Source organism: Sitophilus oryzae, unplaced genomic scaffold, assembly GCF_002938485.1.
Source record: "Sitophilus oryzae breed Bouriz unplaced genomic scaffold, Soryzae_2.0 scaffold_811_pilon_pilon, whole genome shotgun sequence".
NCBI lineage: Eukaryota > Metazoa > Arthropoda > Insecta > Coleoptera > Curculionidae > Sitophilus > Sitophilus oryzae.
In genome coordinates this window covers 150436-173260 of record NW_022147430.1, presented here as the reverse complement: position 1 = coordinate 173260, position 22825 = coordinate 150436, and the positions used below count along the sequence as shown (strand labels likewise).

Sequence of the window (22825 nt, the reverse complement as noted above, 5' to 3'; positions counted from 1 at the left end):
TCCTTCAAAAAGCTAACTGCGAGAGTATTGAAGTCATGGTTACAAAATCTCGGTTAAGATGCAGAATGCAAGAAAATCGCATACCAAAATCTCTGCTTTACGGTGAGCTTGTAGACGGTAAAAGGAGGCCGGGTGGACAACTGAAAAGGTACAAGGACATTTTCCACGAAAACTTAAAGGGGATTAACATGCAGAATGAGTGGGAAGCTCACAATAGAACTCAATAGAGAAGAATTGTAAACTCAGTTAACAGCGACAACCAAAAAGTAAAGAAGCAACAAAGCAATGAGATTTTTGAATGTCCGGAGTGCGATAGACAGATAACATCACGTATCGGGCTTTTCAGTCACAGAAAAGCTCATGAAAGAAAACGCCTTGCGTGACTATCTTCTGATGCGTGTCAAATACTCGTCAGCGAATAATGGCCGTATGTATGTATGTATTGGAAGGGGCAAGTTAATTACCGCGACCTAATAGATCTATTGTGTCCCCCTTTTTTGAGTTATAACTCATCAAACAGTCTCAGGGCTTTGACAAAAACTAGTATCTGGGACGATTTTACAGAGGTTATTTTTCCATTCCCGATATCAGTCGTAACAAAGTTTATGGCACGAATGGTTGTAGTCTCGGCGCACTCAAAGTGATTTTACCGACAAAATCTACATTCACCGTTGCTTCTAGCTTCAATCTACTGAGGTGTCCAGTGTTATAAACCCCGTGACAATTCGAAGATTGTTAATGAGACTTAAATCGAGGAAAATCTTGTCTTAGACCGTTGGAAGATCCCCATTCCAAGTTGGGGATGGGGACTTCTAAGTTCTTGAGTTAGGCTTTAAGTTGGTTTCCACTTGGGAAGCAGAACCGTTCTCGTCCAGTTACTAGAGTGTGTAACACTTTTGTTTTATTTCAAGTGCTACAAACACATTTGTCCTCATTTACGTAATTTTAGAATTGTAATGATCAAACTGAAGGTTATAGACAGCATTTGAAAAAATCCAAAACGAATGCGAGGTTCGCCATCACCAATCTAGTATATAAAGTCAGTGGTTTCAGTATTTAATAAAATTAATGAACATTTGTGTAAAATTTAAAAATTAAAGATAATGCCAGTTCAACATAATATTATATTAAACGTTCTCTAACCCAGTGTGAGTTCATATTATCAAAGCAAAACCTTTGAAGGCGGGTAAAAGGACAATAACTCACAATCTTTAAGTTGTTTAATTTAAATTTTAATGTTTAAAAAAGCAAGGGGGGCGACATGTTTCGGGAATTTAAACTATTATGCGCCTGATGATGGGACTGTGTCCTTTTACCCGCCTTCAAAGGTTTTGCTTTGATAATATATATTAACTGTTTCATTGTTTACAATCTTTAAATATTACTCTATTATTTATTTATCCGTTACAACTAATAAAAATAGATGAAAATACAGCAGAGAAAAATAATGACCAATAAGTCTCGGTAAATTGATATGAAACTGGTTAGTAGATACGTACCTAATACAAAACAATATCATATAATCAATCATAAATGGAAACCAATTTCGTTTATAATAATATTATCTAAATGACTCAATATGCAGTTCAGAAGGCAGCTGCATGCCATTATCCTTATCAATCGATAGCTCCGTTAGTCACCTTCGTATTTGCTCGACAAAATCAGATTTCCCTCCAGACTTGCATAACTTTGTTATAAGATATCGCATCAAGGACATTTTCTCTGCTAAGATGCAATACAATTTAAGGCATCATTTTTCTTATCCGTTGTTTTTGTATTTTTGTATAAACTACTACTACTACTACTGCCATTACTCGCTGACGAGTATTTGACACGCATCAGAAGATGGTCAGCCAAGGCGTTTTATTTCATGAGCTTTTCTGTGACAGAAAAGCCCGATACGTGATGTTATCTGTCTACCGCACTCCGGACATTCAAAAATCTCATTGCTTTGTTGCCTCGTTACTTTTTGGTTGCCGCTGTTAACTGAGTTTGCAATTCTTCTCCATTCCATTCTATTGTGAGCTGCTTCTTCCCACTCATTCTGCATTTTTGAGTTTTCCCTTTTAAGTTTTCGTCAAAAATATCCTTGTACCTTTTGAGTTGTCCACCCGGCCTCCTCTTACCGTCTACAAGCTCATCGTAAAGCAGAGATTTTGTTATGCGGTTTTCTTGCATTCTGCAGGCGTGATTTTGAAGTAAAAAACAAAATATGTGTAAAATTGATCCATGATCTTGAATAACCACTGGTTAAATCAAGAATGGAACATTTTTAATGTTGAAATTTGGGTTATATGTTAACGAAAGGCGATATATTTGATCTGTCTAAATCAGAGGTCCCCAATTTTTATTGTTGAATATGTGTACTTTCGTTAGCCTATAAACCAGATTTCTGCTTTCAATATGTCGAATTTATCATTCAACCAATGCCTATTCAAGACCATGTTTTTGTCAATTTTACACCTATTTTATTTTTTATCTCGAAAACTGTTAGAAATAAGTATAACAGGAAAATTATGAGAAATGAAAGTACTTTCCAAAAATGTAATAAAATACCGGGTGTTAACCATTTAAAAAAACAAAGATGCTATCGCTTTTCAAATGAAGCGACAACGCTGAATCGCTGAAAATGCTTTGGATAGGTGGGGCCTTTATGTAAAAATTCATTTCGGCTGTATTCCGTTGCAAAACCAGGCGAACTAGACCAGCAAACTACGGTAAAGAGCGGTTCCTGAAAAACATCGGTTTGTCATCAAGAAAATGTCAAATGTTAACGTTTTCTAAATTTCAATACCTTTATTATAAACATATAAAATTTATCTTTTATGCATTTTTAATGTACCTATTCTCTGCTTTTAAGTTTGCTTCTTCTTTTCAATGGCGTTTAATATTGAAAAATACTTTATTAATGAACTGTTAAATATTAAAATAGATCAATAATAAATAAACAAATCTAGTAAATATTTATATTTTTATAGCTTACAAAACATTCACGATTACTTGTCTTGTTTCTCATGTTTTCTTAAATGTTCCTGAGTTTAAAAAACAATGGGTGCAGGATAAGTTTAAATGGTCCTAAAAAGTCATTATATTTAGTTAAAAAAATTTATTTACCTTTACTACCTACCTCCATTGCTTTTGGTACCTCCATTGCTCTACAAAATATTATTACAAATTTTAGAAATTAAATGAGAATTTCACTCGAACTTTGAACCAATATTTGCTTGATTTCTGTTACATAAATGACACTGATTGACAAACAAAACCAGAAAAACTAGCCTTCTCGCGCTGGTTAGTTTGGTGACAATTATGAAAAATATTTTTCAGGAACCGTGTTCTGTAATAAGAAAACTTTCAGGAAACCGATAGAAACGGAACATACCATAATCAAGGTAAGCAACAGAGTACACCCTTCATTTACTGGTTCGGAATAAACGTCTAACGTCTAACCTTCCATCACCGTGAATCGCCCTGTATAGGGTGTCCTATTTAACCAAAAAATATAGTTTATATAAATATGTAAGTATGGAATTTGACGGCGTGTGTCATTTTTGGAAATATATATTTAAACTCGACTAAAAACCCTATAATTTGTTATTTTAATGAATGATGAGACAAAATAAAATTCCAACACTGTATACGAGTTTGTTGTCATCCCGTATTCTAGTTGTCTATTTCGGTGTCGCCTTTCTAGGTGTCTACTTAATATTTCATATAGAACTTTCCTGAATTTATTAACAAACTAAACTTTTCAAGACTAATTAAAGTTTCTAATATATTCTGAACCTGTACAACAAGCAACGTTTTCTTACCCTATCACATTAATTTACGTTGAACGCCTTTTACTGGCGCTAGGCAATTGCAATGCGAAGAAATAAGAAGCGAGCACCAGCATTGCGGATTTTTTCCATGTAATTTCCGATTTCAGATTAAGTGTGATTTAGTGCGTCGTAATTCATTTGGTAAACTGGAGGTGTGACTTTAAATTTGTCATTTGGTGCACAAACGTGGTGTCGTTGCAAATATGGGTGTGCTTAAAGGATAATTAATGGATTTAGTGCTACATTTTTCTGCGCGCGACAAAAAATGTATATAAATAATCAGTAGCGGTTCCTCAAAAAGGGCACAGGTGTACGCGAATCCCCAAATTTAATGTTTCTTTTTAAGAAAAAAATATATTTAAAATTTTAACATTCTTTCCTTAATTCTGTTTACTATAAAAACGATCCGCTATTCGTTAAAGATTTGAAATTTATATGTTACTGATAATGATGTATACAGGGCTTTTATAATAATACCCGGCCAATAAGATAAGTACCAAAATGTCCATGAATTAAAGTCAATCTTAAAAATGTTAATCTTTCATTGTCTTTTGTCAATCATTGTCCGGAAAATGCCATTATTGACCAGATAAAATTGGGAAATTTTGAAATACAACAGCTAACATTTCGTTAATATCTCTGTTTTTAGTCCTTTTAGCCCTTTGTACTGACCCCTTACTTTGACATTCAATTTTAAAATCAAGACATTCAAAGCAATCATGTCTGTATTAAGCTTCATTAGGACCTTGCAATTAGCGGAATAAATTAGTGGTTTCAATTACACTCTATGCTTTTTAGAATATCCTAGCAACAACTTGCAGTAGGGAGTTGTATCCATAGAGAAAGCCTAATATTTAGCTTATAAAACAATCAACTTGTGATTTCTAACCACAATTTCTCTTGACGGATGATAATCAAAGGCCAAAACGACAATCCTCGCAAATTTTGAATTATAATTAGTGGAAAAGTTAAAAGTTTGTTAACTTTTTCTACTAATTGAAAATGACTGCCATTAATTTTTAAGTTTTGAATGCTTACATTGGAATTAGAGGAACAAACTTCTACGCTAATTGAAACCACTAATTTATTTCACTTTTTCTGTTGAACGTACACGTTTCTGTTGAACTTTTGGCACAACATCATTTCAAATTTATGATTTCAGTCTAATAACTATTTAGACAACATGTTTAATTTATGTCAATGATGACAGGTATTGATAATTCCGATTCCAAATATCTCGAGAACTGTCAAGAGATCTGTTTTGCGTAAAAAAGGTCGTAAATGTACATTTTTTTACTCAGTAGTTTTATACAGGTACAGACTAAAAGTTACTACTCTTCAAACCAGTTAAAAATATGTAGGTGGCGCCCTTTACAAGTAGGAGTCATATTGACATCAAAATCAAATTTCTCATGTCAAAAAACTCCCAGACACCAATTTCCATCCAAATATTTACGTTACTTCATAAATTATTTGGAAAAAATCGAAATAAAAATGAAACTTCTACACCCTGTATCTCCGAAACTAAGCATTTTAGGACATACATTTATACGAACTTTTTTACTTATTTTTATCTACAGAATATGCTTCCGAAGTTTCCGGAATACAGTTCGGACCACCCTGTATATTGGCAGAACGGCATAGCATAATATACATTATAAAAATTAATTGTCACGTCAAAGTCTACTACGACTCGGATTTTTTTCTCACGACCATCACGAACGAGACCATTATTATTATTAGACGTACACCGAGACCTAACCTAATAGAATCTAAACTAATTGAATTAAGCTGATTAAATCTAAACTCACTCTGTAAGATTGCCGATGTCCGGTTGATGGGCCCTAGCAGCGACCTGGAATTGTGTTGCAGCAGGGCGATGAAGTCCCTCCTGCCCTGCTGCTTTAGAACGGCCTCCACCTCGTCGTCGCAGCATTGTCCTCCGCACACGCTTCCTGTAAATGAAAACGGGAGGAAATAGAGAAATAATAAGGCTTCGTCGATTGTCAGTTATGAAATAGAGCCAGTGATTGTGTACAATGTGTACATGGATCGGTGAACTAGTATCGTATATTCTGGTAGGGTAGGGGGCAACATTCGGTTGCGATTTCTCTATAAGTGCACATTTATTCCAAAACGATTCGTTATAGTCATGAAATTTATGTCCCCGGATTGTCTTTACAAGAGAAAAAACTTTTTTGTTATTGACATTTTGAGAAAAGTGCATTCTTCATAAAAAATGTTGCTTCTTCTAAAATGGTTAATCCCGTTTATAAAATCTTTTTCAAATTTCCATACCGTTTGCGAGAAAATTAAGAAAACCATGAAAATACTGTTAATTTTTTTCCTAAAAGTCCTAAAGTCTAACTGCTCGCTTCCTTTGATGTATCTTCGTTGTTCCCAAGTGTTCCAGTTCCACATACTTTAGACTACTTGAAGGAATTACTGAACGCAAATGGTCTCGACAACAAAACTGTGATTGAATATATTGAGCTTACATCGTTATGTTTGAAACAAAATTGTTTATAACTTTTATAAACAGCGGGAAGGTACACCAATGGGTAATCCATTGTCTCCATTTCTGGCTAATTTATTCATGAGCAGGTTTGAAGTAGAGGCTAAGAATCAGTTTGAGTATATTACAAGAGTATGGTTTAGGTTTGTGGAAGATATTTTTGCTGTTTTTGACACACATTCAGACACCAGAGATAATTTTATTTCTAAGTTAAATAATCGTTTTCCTTCCATTAAATTTACACATGAAATTGAGAACGACAGATTACCATTTTTAGATGTATTAGTTAAATTAGTATAGTATTAATTAGTATTTCTAATATACTAATAATTGCCTGGAATTTGATATCTATAGGAAAAATACCAGTATACACAGATATATTCCTAATGAATCATATCATAGTGTTGAACATAAAATGGCTAGTTTAAATTTCTTAGTTCATAGATTACTTAGTTTTCCATTTTCCAACGAAAGATATGAAATAGAAAGAGATTACATTAGAAATGTAGCTGAGTGTAATGGATACTCTCCTTCACTAGTTGATAAATAATTAGAATACGTAGGTATAGGTTAATGATTTCTGAAAATTCGAGTTTTCAAGTGGAGAAAGATACGTCAAAATATTTTCCAATGCCGTTTGATGACAGTTATCCCGTGGTCTAAAAGGAATTTTTAAGAATGTCAATTATAAACTTGTGTATAGTGCTAATAATAAATTACAACAATTATTAGGTAATCCAAAGGATAAAACACCTCCACTGGAAAGGTCGGGTATTTATGAAATTTCTTGTAAAGATTGTAATCAAAAATATGTTGGGCAAACTAGAAGATCAATATTAACTAGATTTAAAGAACATTTAGCTCAGATAAGATATGGTAGACTGGATAAATCTTGCGTTGTTAAATATTGTTGATAAAGAACATTTTATAGATCTTAATAATTTGAAATTAATTAAACAAGTCTCAAATTACAGGCAATTAGATGCCTATGAAAGCATCAGAATTAATAAATGTAAAGATAGTATGAACAGAGACAACGGTCCAATTCCTTCAAGTTCTTTGTTCCTACTACTCTAGTAGCGGAAATCTAACGTTACGCTCGGTGGGCTCTGACTCGGTTGGCTAGATCTTGCCACGCCCACTCGGTGCCCACTGAGCGAATATATATAAACGCTCAAATTGTAGATTGTATTTTAGTTTTTAATCATAATAAATCCTATTTATTAGGTACTTTCTAAACAGAAAGCCATTTTTTCCTTCTTGTTTTGTTTACATTTCCTTATCCATAGAAACTTTAAAAAGTACAACGTATTAGTTAATTAAAAGGAATGGTCAAAAACAGAATTATTGAATTCCGTATTACATTTTTCTACAGCACACACGCTGTTCGTAACAAGAAAAACTCCACGCGAAATTGAAATCGCTTTACTAATGCGAAAAGCCGAAAATTCAAGAGCGTATATTTCGAAAATGATTACGTTTTAAAACAATGCAGAGGCAGAAAGAAATAAAGCCGAAAAAATACAAAGCAAAAGCGAAACCTGTAGTAATATACGTAATACAGAGAATGGAATGATTGTCCGTAAAAATGTACAAAGCACAAATTAACAAACGACGAAATTAAAGGTATTTTAATTTAAGTACTGCGTAAGTTTCTTATATTATTTTACCATTTTTGGAGTAGTTAATTGTCAATTAAAACCAGTTAGTAAAGAAAAAATATAATAAAGGAAGGTTTTTAAAAAATTTTGATATAACAAGTAAGGAATTATTCCTAAAAGATCCTTATAGACTCGTAACAATATACTACATTTCAAACAAGAATGGTAAATTATACAAAATAACATGCAAGTATAAAAAATTATGCTGGCAAAACATATAGGACTTTAGATGTTCGAATAAATAAAAAAAAATAAAAAAAACAAAAAAAAACAACAAAAAAAACTAAAAAACAAAAAAAAACATAAAGAACAAAAAAACTATTTAAAATAGGGGATTTCTGCAAATTTATGGTTTGTCAACATTGAACCACACGGGCCATAAAATAGGTTTAAATAATGATAAAATTATTATAAAAGAACCAAGTACGTTCCTATATTATTGATTGAACGAGTCCCGTTTTTTTCGGCATTTATTAAATTTTTCTTGAACTCTTTATCAGTTACGAACCCTTTAATTCCAATCCTTTGGACTGTTGAAATTCCTATTTTTCTAAAATATCAGCAACTGGCTATATTAGTTAAAAACACTATTAATTTGTATTTTATATAGGAATATTACACCTCTGCATTGTACTTACTTCATATACGGCGTCCACAGGCCCAAGAGTGTCCTACCAGCGTCTCTTTCTCGAGAAAAATAATTTATAAGCTTAGCAATGAGTTCTGGTTCATTTTGGTTAAATCTTTGAGGCATTTTTGCAATAAAAAATTTGAATTTCGTTTTACAGCAACAATCAAATTTTAATTTTGACATTGATAGATGTCCGTCAATAAAATTTTTATAACCCCAAATCAAGGGTGTATTCCGTTGCTTACCTTGGTTATGGTTTTATGTTCCGTTTCTATCAGTTTCCTGACAGTTTTCTTATTACGGAACACGGTTCCTGAAAAATTCGGTTATAACTGTCACCAAACTAACCAGCGCGAGAAGGCTAGTTTTTCTGGTTTTGTTTATCAATCAATGTCATTTATGTGACAGAAATCGAATGAAATTCTCATTTAATTTCTAAAATTTGTAATAATATTTTGTATTTACATCCAAAAGCAATGGAGGTAGGCAGTAAAGGTAAATAAATTTCATTAACTAAATAGAATTACTTTTTAGGACCATTTAAACTTATCATGCAGCCATTGTTTCTTAAAGTCAGGAACATTTAAAGAAAACGTGAAAAACAAGACAACAAGCAATCGTGAATGTTTTGTAAGCTATAAAAATTTTGTTTATTTATTATTGATCTGTTTTAATATTGGACCTGCAAATCTTCACTTGAGCTGTCTAACGAGTTTAACAGTTTATTAATAAAGTAGTTTTCAATATTAAACTCCATTGAAAAGAAGAAGCAAACGTAAGCAGAGAATATGTACATTAAAAATGCATAACAAATAAATTTTATAGTAGAGGTATTGAAATTTAGAAAACGTCAACATTTGACGTTTCCAATATTTTACCAAACCGTTCCGTATCAAACCGATGTTTTTCAGGAACCGCTCTTTACCGTAGTTTACCGGTCTGGTTCACCTGGTTTTGCAACGGAATACAGTCCAAATAAATGATAATGGAAATTACTAAAAACAATATGCAGTAATTTACGAAACGCCGTAATGACGTCACCAATCTCTTTCATCTGGTTGGCAAGTGATTGAGAGACTTCGAGAATATATGACGTGAAACTGAACGGTGGCTGAACATTCTATATCTTTATTTTTTTTATTTTCTGTTTCAGTAACGAAATATACAAATATCTTCCATTACTGAAAATCCTAACTTTTATTAATAATAAACTATAAACTCAAAGTTCACGTTCCGTACGTCCTATATATAATTAAATTAAAACTTTCGGCTATAAGCCAAAGTCGCTAAAATTTAATTTCCGACAATACGATAATTGTTTTTTGATCGATTTCGATACACGATGGCTCTATACCAGAAATTATTTCCCTAACCAACTTTTAATGACAATTCATAGTTATTGTACATAAATTGGGTTATCTTAAAATGTCGCGCACATACACACTGACAAAGCCCGACCGCAATTTATTACATCTGAGACCCCAAAATGGCAGGGCGAATATTTCAATTAAACCTGATAAAGTTCAAATGAAATTTTAATTAAATACAATGTGCCGTTTGTTTATATAACTTTCTGTTCCTCTGCCTGTATAACTCTCAGAAAACTAAGTAAACATAGAGTCAATCTAAGTTATAAATAATAATGCAGTGTTGATTGGTTGTTCAAACAATTTCAAATGTAAATAAAATGGTCGAAAAAATATTAACACGTAAAAAAGGGCGTAATTACGTGGTTGTTGGGTGCAATAACATTCAATAACTCAATTTTCCCGGATATTTAACTCTCCCGGAACAACATTTTATAGCTTCACAACTTCTCACAACGATTTGATCTAAAGCAAAAATGGATTCAAGCAGGTCAACGAAACAAGTAAGTAATCATAGTGCCCATTACATAATCAAAAAATTAATATTTTTCAAATACGTTTGCAATTTTTTACAATAAACCTTTAGACCCAGATTAAAAAGCATTTGCAGAAGGTGTCTTAAAAGGGCCAAATTTAATAAAATAGAAATAAAATATCAAATAATTTAAAAATTGTAAGAGGATTAATTATTTTTAGCTGTACTTAAAAATGTAGACAAAACACCAAGTTTTTTCTTCCATAATAATAATTTAGACTTAGTGATAATGTATATATTAATTTAGATACAAGATTTTTTTTCTTGGCATTATCAAAATTTAAATTTACAAAAGATTTTGTTCTAGTTTATTTTGTTGTTTTTATAAATTGTTTAGTTAACTTGTTTATAATCATTTTGCTACATATTTCTTAATTAAACAACTTAGCAACTGATCGCCTTTTCTTCTATTTAAACATCTACATGTTGATAAATGTAATAATGAGTATAATAATTAAATGTAATAATATAGTATAATAATTGAAAAATCAAATGACTTACCTGAAGGAAATTTGATTTAAATCATACGAGCATGTCCTATCCGAAATTATTACAATACCACCCTAAACATGGTATCCCACCCTAAAGGCGATCTAAGGTATACAAAAACAGAATGAACTGGTTTGGTTTGGTTTGGTCTGGAACGGCGGAGGATATAGGGGCGGCGTTGCCGCATTTTCTTTCTTTAAACCTTTGCACGAACACTCCAAGCAGACAGTTACTACATGGTCAAAAATAGTAAAAATTTCGGATAGGACATGCTCGTATAATTTAAATCAAAATTTATTTCCGGTAAGTCATTTGATTTTTCAAATATACAGGGCTACAGGGTGTTTCATTAAAAAGAAATCATCCCGATCCACTCACACTTTTTGAGCCACCCTGTAGAAGTTAAAATACTTTCCTAAAATACATCCTAAAACATACTTTAGGTTGGCATTTATACAAAATTCTTAAGTTTTTTTTACTATGGGAGATACACATGCCCGACGCACGTTAATAAAATTTTGAAACCAAAATATCGATTTGAATCATCTGTGGATTTGTCGCGTTTCTTAATTAGGTGATACAAATATTTTAACATTCATCTACGTTTACTTATTTCTCTGGGCTCTCTGTTTTTCTATCTAGCTCTGTCAGCATAATATACAATTAGGTGCAGTATCTCGTGGGTAGCATAAAAATGGATATATTTGTGAGAAGTGACACATATAAATAAAAGAACCGTGTAAATGATAGTGTATAGTTTTGAATGCGTTGACTTTTTCTTAGAACGGTGAAGGTTTGGATGAAACACAAAACAAAATATTAATTTTCTTTGTCATCTGTATGGTCAACTAATTATTTAGTTATCATAAAATGTTCCTGTTGACTGACAAAGTGACTGTTTTAGGGTCAAATCATACCTGTCAGATAAAGAGTAAAAAATGCAAAAAAATGTAGTACATATATAAATTAACTTTGCTAGCTTTAGCTTGATCTCACTAGGTTACTATTATAATGTATATTTATCCAAAGCAAGTAAATTAAAAAAACCTAGTATACTATTAATTAATAATTAATTACCAGTATTTTTTCTTAAACGAGCAGAGTATTTGAAATCACGAATATCAAATAATTTTATTTACAAAAACTTACACAGGTTTTTGTAATAAGTAGGTTTAATCCAAATTATCTAATCTTATCACACTGGCGTATTATTTTACAATACCCGTAACGAATAATAAGTTTAATAAGTTACCCAGCCAATTAGTTGCATTTCGAGATGAATGATAAAAATGTGGGTAGGTTATGCGATCTTAGATTTTATTGACTTTTAATACTCGCTTATTATAACATATTTACCTCCTGAGTCTCAACATCTAAAACTAAAGCTTTTGTACTTAACAACACCACCACTGAAAAAAACTACTAAAATCTGTAAAATTCTTAGGGCTTGTTGTAAACAATTATCTGAAATGGGGCATGCATATCGACGCATTGTCGAAAAAATTAAGCTCTGCCTGTTTTACATTAATATCTGTTTCTAAGGAGCTTAATTTGTCAGTGGCTAGAACTGTTTATTATGCACTTTTTGAGTCGCACCTCAGATATGCCTTTCCATTATAGGGTTCGTGTTGTACGACTCAATTTGACCTCATTTTCAAGCTCCAGAAGAGAGCTGTTCGATATTCACTGGGACTAAACAGCAGAACTCATTGCCAGGACTATTTAAAAAATTAAAAATATTAACTCTTCCTTCCTTATTTATATTTGAATCCGTTTGCCTAATACGTAAGCATGTATCAGCTTCTGACGAAAGGCCATCTCACATTTATCAACTCAGGAACGCGGACCAAGATCTTTATCTACCTACCCCACGATCAGAGTGAGTTAAAAGTTCAATATTGTTACGGATTCCGTGGGTCCACTAATTTAAACTCACGATAAAATACTTAACGAATTTATTATCTCACTTTATACACACAATAACTAACTATTTATAAAATTCCTTCACCAAATTGTCCGATTCACAATTTCCAAACGCGGTATATTCAAACTTCAAACTGTCCAACCGCCAAGCGTGGGCCTTTATATACCCCTACTGACGCTTTCTCGAACCTTCTATAGAATTATGTAATATTCTTTTACTTTCTGGCGAATGCGCCATTTTTCTTGACACGTTGGCACGTTGCGACGAAGTAGGCAACCAGTAATACAGTTTAGCGCCACATACACCTTGACAATATTATACAACTCGAAAAAAATGCACAATCACCTGCCATTTGAAATCATATCCATAACATTATTTTCTTCATTTCGCAAAGCATTGAAATCTTATTTACTAGAAAAGGCTTTCTAGTAAATAAGATTAACTTATATTTTGATAATCGAATTTGATCTTGTAAACACTGGTCTAATATTTGCTATTACTATATTTACTATAAATATAGTAAATATTTTTGAATCTTATTTTTATTTTTTTATTCTTTGACATTGTAAACATTTATAAATGTTTATTTTAAACAATAAGACTGACAATGTAATTTGTATACTTGTTTTGTATTCTCTTTTGTTTGTTTACTTTACCTTTGTCTACAAATTGTAAAAATTTTTGACAATAAAGGCATTTATTTATTTATGTATTTCGGTGAACAGAAATATCTTTAGTCAGAATATGTAATAATCAAGTATTGAAAAAACCTGGAGAATATCTTAACCATTTAAAATTCGCTGATGACATACTTCAACCAATATTTGGAGATCGTGCAACCAAACCAATATTTGGAGATCTATACGGTACTCTCAACTTACTAGGCTTAAGATTTTCAATTCGAATGTCACAATAAGTCAGAATTGCTGTATGGTGCAGAGACCTGGAAAATTACATCGCCATTAATTAACAAACTCCAAGTTTTCATATACCGCTGTCTGAGAAAAATTGTAGGAATATTCTGGCCAAATACTATGAGAAACGAGGATTTATGGAGCTTGACCAACCAGAGGCAGGTGTATAACGAGATCAAATTTAGGAAGTGGAGGTGGATTGGTCACACTTTAAGGCGAAGCGGCTACAACATCGCTGGCAGAGCTATTGAGTGGAATCCACAAGACAGTAGAAGAACCGGTCGTCTAAGACACACATGGCAAAGGATAATTAAAAAGGAGATGGAAGTAGTAAACCGATCATGGCGAGATGTCAAATCAATTGCCAACAACCGAACCCGCTGGAGAGCGTTTATTGAAGCCCTATGCTCCACGTAGGAGTAAAGGACAAAATGAAAATGATGACATCTTATAGAAGTATATCAGAAATGGGGACTCAAGATCAATACTAACAAAACAGAATATATGTGTATCGGAGGAGAACAACAGAACCTAATACTAGAAGAAGGGAAAAAAATTAAGTGCTGCACAAAATACAAATATTTGGGTATGCAGATCACAAATGATGGACTGTTGGATACAGCAATTAAAGAATGAAACCAACTTAGAAGGATTGCTATCACGGTATTAAATGGGATACTGTGGGACAGAAGCATAAACAATAGGAACAAAACACTAATATATAATACCATCCATCAAGAGTATAACCACGGTATTAAATGGGATACTGTGGGACAGAAGCCATAAACAATAGGAACAAAACACTAATATATAATACCATCCATCAAGAGTATAACCACGTACAGCTGTGGCCAATTAAGAAAACAACAAAAAGAATGCTGAAAGGTACAAAGATGGATTTTTGGAGGAGATCAGCAGACAAATCAAAACTCGAACGCATAACTATACTAATGAACGCATAAGAGAGATATGGAAGTTAAACATACAATAGTGGACGAGATAAAGAACAATCAATTCATATGGTACGGGCATGTCCAAAGAATGGCAGAAATAAGAATCCCAAAGCAAATTATAAACCGGAAACCTGCAGGAAGAAAAAAAACGGGTAGACCGAGAAGAAGTTGACAGGAAGAGATTGACACGTTTATGGAGGAAAGATCTCTTGGAGAGACAGACGGGCATGGAGAGATGGCATCTGAAGACGTAGAACGTTTTAAACCGATTAATATATGTTTGTATCAAAACAGATTTCAGTACTCCACTGTCTACAGAAGATATCTGCTAAAAACGAAAAAAAAAATCCTTTTAACACCTCATTTGCTCGAAACCGTCGATCGCAGCCAGAGAACCATTAAAATATAATTTATCAACGGTAATGTAAGCATAGGTGTTAAATTCGAACTCGCCTTTTTCATTGTTTTTATTATACGACCCCGCGTGTGTGAGTTTGACGATCTCTGTACCGATCTAAAAACGCCCCGGGCGAGGTGTCTGATCGATTTTATTACAGTTCTGGCGATGTGGAAATGCATTCCGGCATCGAAACTTCGTATTAACACCCGCTTGTAACCGCAGAATTCAAACAGTTTTTGTAAACATACTTTTACGAACAAATTTTTGTGTGTTTTTGAGGTTTGGTTGGTTTCCATAGGTTTTATTTAAACTTTTGTGTTGGGCTGTATTCCGTTGCAAAACCAGACGAACCAGACCGGCCAACTACGGTAAAGAGCGGTTCCTGAAAAACATCGGTTTGAAACGGAACGGTTTGGTAAAATATTTGAAACGTCAAATATTGACGATTTCTAAATTTCAATACCTCAATTATAAAATTTATCTTTTATGCATTTTTAATGTACCTATTCTCTGCTTTTATGTTTGCTTCTTCTTTTCAATGGAGTTATATTGAAAAGTACTTTATTAATAAACTGTTAAACTCGTTAGACCGCTCAAGTGAAGATTTGCAGGCCCAGTATTAAAACAGATCAATAATAAATAAACAAATGTAATCAATATTTATATTTTTATAGCTTACACTTCACGATTACTTGTTTTGTTTTTCATGTTTTCTTTAAGAAAGAATGGCTGCATGATAAGTTTAAATGGTCCTAAAAAGTCATTCTATTTAGTTAATGAAATTTATTTACCTTTACTGCCTACCTCCATTGCTTTTGGATGTAAATACAAAATATTATTACAAATTTTAGAAATTAAATGAGAATTTCACTGGAACTTCCAATATTTGCTTGATTTCTGTCACATAAATGATATTGATTGACAAACAAAACCAGAAAAACCAGCCTTCTCGCGCTGGTTAGTTTGGTCAAAGTTTACAGATTGGGTTTGGTGACAGTTATAACCGAATTTTTCAGGAACCGTGTTCCGTAATAAGAAAACTTTCAGGAAACCGATAGAAACGAATCATAAAACCATAACCCAGGACCAAGGTAAAGCAACGGAATACACCCTTAGTAAAAGTAAAAGTCTACACATAACGTTTAACCTGCCAGTCTGACCTGTCCGGTCAAAACGTATACTCGGTGAGTCTATAAGTTCAAATATTTTTAGGGGTTTTATATTTCGACCCCAGGAATACGTCTATGACGTTTTTGCGAAAAAACGTATTCGAAAAAAATTGCGAAAAGACGTATTCTAGTTACTATGTGTTATACAGGGTGGTCCGAACTGTATTCCGGAAACTTCGGCAGCATATTTTGCAGATAAAAATAAGTAAAAAAGTTCGTATAAATGTATGTCCTAAAATCCTTAGTTTCGGAGGTACAGGATGTGGAAATTTCAATTTTATTTCGATTTTTTTACAAATAATTTCTGAAGTAACGTCAATATTTGGATGAAAGTTGGTGTCTGGGAGTTTTTTGACAAGAGAAATTTGATTTTGATGGCTCAAAATGGAAAAATCCATCTGGTTCGCTCCATCTGAAAGCGCTGTTAGGATGTATTTCAAAAATTGACAATTTATCTAAGTACATATACAGATACAGAGTGTCCTAAAAGTGAATGTCTGGAGTCTAAAGGAATATATTAATTCTTTAAACAGGCGGCTCTCCCCAAAATATTTACATGAAAAAGACACTAAAAAAATATACCTGAATCAATATGACGTGACAGAATCGACTTTTTAAGAAATCCTATCGGGGATTCTTGCGGCTTGTTTCGTCAAAGAGGCTTAAATCGGGATTGTCGGCAGGATGATTAATGATACTTGATATACTTCTTTAAGAGATGTTTCACGTGTTCAAAGATAATCCGAGAGAACCCTAATCTTAATTGTTATTATTATTACCCGATTCATAGAAATACCTTATCTATAAGGGTAAATAAATTTAATAAACATTATAAAATCGTATTTTGATTGTAATAATTGTACCTTAGTTATAATCCAACCATTTGCTATTTTGTGAAACTTTATAAAAGTGGAACGTTTAGAGAAAACCATATAACATAAATAAAAAAAAATATAGAAATTTGAAGATTTTTGGATTTACCTTATTAGGTAATTGTGATCATTTCTGATGTTTGATTTGTATTATGTCATGGATGAATTCTTATACTAAGGGCTGGCAAAGGTTAGTCTTGGGTCGAGATTTCCGTATGTAAGAAGAGTACAATGCGTTTATAATGTACTGAACAAAGAGAGAACAGTAAACACGTTGCCAAACGTACGAAATAATGTGTCTAGCCCTAACAGTCAATTATTAAGCTTGACCAAACAGGTTGGTTAGCGTGGTTATTTGAAGGGTGTTAATTCATTTGTGTTTGTCAAAAACTCTAACGTGATTGGTCGGGCTTAATAGTTGCATGCTAGGGCTAGACACAAGTGATTAGTCGCAGTCCACCGGTCGACCCAATCAGTACCTCTGTCAGTATTTAAAGTTCTAGGGATAGGTGTACATCATGCGTTCAGCTTCACGATTTAATTACGTCTCGTGATACTTTATTTGTTTATTTATTAACGAGTCGTTGTAATTTTCTCTATATCTTGAAAATTTTTAAGTGCAAGTTAGAAACACTTGCATTTTTGGTAAAAATAAGTGGAATTGCGTTGGTGTTCGACAGTGGTCGCGCTATTAGAACTCTGAATTCGATATGAATCGATATCTCAAAATCTATTAAAAATAATTGATTGTAGTTTATTTAGAAACTTTCTTCAAATTCCTGCTATATTTTCTTCGCAGACAGTATGTGAAATTCTTTATAAATAAAAAAGTTACACGATTACTGAAAATTGCTATGCCACTAAAAGTAAACGGATGGGTTGTTTAAAATTTTTGATTGGAAAAAAACAACCTTATCGAATTTTTCTTATTTAAATACATGTATTGTAAAAGATCCGATCTTCAAAATAAAAAAAGTTTCAATATCTAAATTGGTTCTTAAGTTATGGTGTGTTATGTGTTAAAAAGTGGATTTTTTCAATTATCGCGTTTACTGACGTTTTATCGTTTTAAAAAATAGGCACCCTAACATGATATCCTTATAATTCAGATGCTCAGCGACATATCTATTGACTTTATCTAGTTATCTTTTCGAAAAAAAAATCATTTAAAAATAGCGGTTTGCGATGTGATTTTACTCTACATGATAGGGAAAGGCGTACTGCCAACGCCGCAACAGCACACCGTCGCATTTCTCTCTCTTCGACTTAATAAGATTCCTATGCGATTTACTTCCACACATGTAAGTACCGACCCAAAACTAACAGTTGCCAGCACGTGTAATCCTCTGGTATTCTAACTCATAGCATAATTTTCAAGAAATTGTTAACAAGTTAAACTAGCGTGATTCTAAGTACACTGGAACTCTTAATAGTTGTAGAAGTAGTTTTCTTTGAGAATTTTCGAAATGAGTATAATAATAATATATATAATAATTATATTGACGTATAATATATAATATTTATATTGACGATTGATTGATTGCTCTCTTGATGAGCAACAACAGCTTTTAACACGAGTTATTTCGGTGATTCTTCGGTAGGTATCAGCTGCATTTTCAATTTTTTTCAACGGATAGATACATTATATTATAATTCATCAGGAAAATAAAAACAATGAGAAAATATAATATAATAACTTTAGTACCTCTGTTTACATTTTTGTGATAAAGCGCATTTAATGGTTCTCAGCATTCTAAAGCAAATAGCTGATATGGTCGGTGTGAAGCAAATAACTGAAGTGTTTAATGTAAACTTGGTACCAGTATTTTTAACCGTATTATCTATTATTATGTGTGTAGAACTTCACCCACAGTGGCGTTTCGCCACATATTTCCCAGAAAATTAATCAACTTTATTAATCTCAGTTATCAGACATTCGTATGTTTTGCTACTCTTTAGAAATATATGATTGTTTTTGTCTGTAGCCGTAGACTATTGTGCCCTGATAAAAATATTTTTTTTTAAATCAAGAGTATACTCTTGTCCTCGCTCTTATCCTAAGACTATATATGACTTTTAAATATGTCGATCTTCTGGTAATTTTAAATAAATCTGCATATACAGGGTGATCCGAATGTATTCCGGAAACTTCGGCAGCATAATTCTGCAGATAAATGCAGTTCATATAAATGTGTGCCCTAAAATGCTTAGTTTCGGAGATACAGGGTGTAGAAGTTTCATTTTTATTTCGATTTTTTCCAAATAATTTCTGAAGTAACCTCAACATTTGGATGAAAATTGGTGTCTGGGTGTTTTTTGACATGAGAAATTTGATTTTGATGTCAATATGACTCCTATTTGTACAGGACGCCATCTACATGTGTTCTAACTGTTTTGGAGAATAAGAACTTTTCGTCCGTACCTGTATAAAACCACTGAGTGAAAAAATATACATTTCTGTGACTTTTTACGTAAAAAATGTCCCTTGGTAAAAGTCGCTTCGAATAATCGTTCTCAAGATATTTAGAATGGAAATAGTCAATACATGTCATTATTGACAAAAAAATAGGCATGTTGAATAGACAGATATTTGACTGAAATGATAAATTTGGGAACTTTTTATTTTTTTTAATTAATCTTATTTTTCTGAGAAAAAATGATGATAAAGAACTTTTAGCACAAAAACATTTCAAATTTATAATATCAGCCTAATAACTATTTAGTCAACACGCTTAATTTATGACAAAGATGACAGGTTTTGATAATTTCGATTCCAAATATCTCGAGAACCATTACTCGTAGCGATTTTTACTAAGAGACGTTTTTTACGTAAAAAGCGTTGTAAATGCATATTTTTTACTCAGTTGTTTTATACAGGTACGGACGAAAAGTTATTACTCTTCAAAACAGTTAAAAATATGTAGGTGGCGCCCCCTACAAGTAGGAGTCATACGGACATGAAATCAAATTTGTCGTGACAAAAAACTCCCAGACACCAATTTTCATCCACATATTTACGTTACTTCAGAAATTATTTGGAAAAAATCGAAATAAAATTGTAACTTCTACACCCTGTATCTCCAAAACTAAGCATTTTAGGACATACATTGATACTAACTTTTTTTCTTATTTTTATCTGCAAAATATGCTGCCGAAGTTTCCGGAATACAGTTCGGACCACCCTGTATATAAAATGTTAATGTTTATCTCTGTCGTCTCTACTGAAGTAACGACTTGCTCTAGAAAGTTGCTTTTTTTACTAAAAGATAGCTAATTGGCTCTTCTAAAAACTGTCGTCGCCGGATTTTTTGTTTTTCATTTAATTAAAAAAAATAAAAAGTTTTTTTTTCCTGGATGTCGGTTAGGTTAAGTTAAGTGATACAAAGAAGTAAGAAGAAAACATTCGACCAATGTGTACTACCAATCATGACCTATGCATGCGAAATCTCGCTACTTAAAACGGACATCATAAGGAAACTGCAGGTCGCACAACGCTCAATGCTCAATGGAACGAAATATCCTGGGAATAACCAAGAGAGACCGTAAAAGAATATAGTGGATACTACAAAAGACCCAGGTAATAGATGTCATCCATAGAGTCAAATCCCTTAAATGGCAATGGGCAGGGCACCTGGCAAGAAGAACGGACAACAGATGGACCACAAAAATTACAGCATGGAATTAAAAGACCTAGAAGACCGAACCTGAGATGGGACAATGATATTAGTAAATTATCAGCAGACAATAGACAACAATGGGCACAACTACAAAGAGAGTATCTAAATATGTGAGGGAAGCTACACCATAGTTAAAAATGGTTGAATAAGCTGAAAATGATGATGATGATCATAAGACGATTTAGGCAGGTACAAAAAATCTCAAGAGGCATTTTAAATAGTTATTGACAAAAAAATAACATATCAATATCAGCTTATAATTCAAGCACTTGTTAGTACTACCAGGAAAATTATTTTATTTATAAATTAGAAATAAAATGTCCTCGATACGCTCAGTTAAATGTTATAAATAATGTATTATCTCTTCCTTTTGAAAAAATCCCGGATAAATATAAATATACTGTACCCTTGCGCTCTCTATTGTAATTTTATAATTAATAAATAAAAGTGTAAAATAACAACCACAATAAAATAAAACAATAATTGTTTAATCCTTGTCTAACGTAGTAGATAAGTTACGACAGATTAATGTGTTATCCTAATATTATTATAATGACACATTTTTGTAGTCGCAGTAGCATATAAAATAATTTATATAATAATGTTTTTTTTTCAGTGTTAATTGTTTGACTGTTCCTGACTAATTATTTGAACATTAAGATGCATTTTTTAGTAATTTATTCCCCATGTTAGGGGTAAAAATTTGAGAGAAACTTCATTATCCCTAGCTGTAGACAAAGCAAAAAAACTGGCACAAACACAAAACAGATCTGATACCTAGGGGGAAGTGTTTCATTACTGTCCAGAGATTGATATTGTTAATCGAGACGCATAGCGTCAGATTAACTAAATCTCGAGACAGTAATGAAAATTTTAATTTATATAACATAGAAAGCCAGAATGTTGTCGGAAAGTTCTGATAATGAAGGCTACTTTAATACTGGTACTCCACCAGAACTTACAGAAGCTGCAAAAAGAGCAGAAGCCAGTTTACTTCCAGTGAAAAGTAGGGGGTGATATGAAATAGAATTGAAAATATACGAAAAATGGTGGGCCGAAAGAAATGCTAAGAATATTGCTTCGGAGACAGTCTTGATGGCATATTTTAGCGACATAGCAAGACAGAAAAAGCCATCTACTCTTTGAGCTACGTACAGCATGATACGGACAATGCTAGAATTAAGGGAAAAGACTGACATATCAAAATATCACAAACTCGTCGCTTTTTTAAAACGCCAAAATGTAGGTTTTAAGCCAAAGAAGTCTAGCATTTTTACCAGGCAAAACTTGGAGGATTTTCTCACGAAAGCATCTCAAGAATTCCTTCCTATTAAAGTAAGGCTTTTTTTTAAATCTTTTTTTTTCTGTTTTTAAATAGGTATTTCTTTTCATTGTTTTAGATTGCGCTTATAGTAGGTGTGTCTGGGGTATGTCGAAGTGATGAGCTACTGAAGATGAAAACTAGGTACGCATAGAAAAACCGAGTTAGGGAAATGGGTGAGAGAAATGGAAGAGGGAAGAAATGTAGATAATTTGACAGTTTCAATTTTTTTAAAAGTCAGTAATATCAGTATTACATATGTGGTTGTAAATAAAAAAATATATGTAATTTCCCTATATCTGAGTCCAGAAACATGAAATAATAAATTATGAATCCATTGTCACCAGAAAAAGCTATTTTATATTTTAAAACCATTTTTGGGCACGATATTTCAATATTTCTTTGAATATTTATATTTAATCTAAGAAAATATAAGATCGACCGGTCCACTAATTGTGTCGCTGACATAAAGAAAAAGAGATCCGTATCTGTACGACCTCGAACTAACAGATTTTTCAAAAGATTGTTAGCGGCGCACCACTAGAAAGAAGACTCTCTTCTCAGCGGGATCGTCGG

At 32.7% G+C, this 22825-nt stretch overlaps 1 protein-coding gene across 1 annotated transcript in view; it reads right to left on the bottom strand.

Annotated features, from left to right (window-relative positions):
* Nucleotides 1–22825, bottom strand: part of LOC115889238 (division abnormally delayed protein-like) — a 186662-nt gene that overhangs the window by 121747 nt on the left and 42090 nt on the right. The window contains 1 exon segment of the mRNA XM_030909184.1: nt 5633–5776. Within this exon segment, the coding sequence (XP_030765044.1) occupies nt 5633–5776 (144 nt within the window).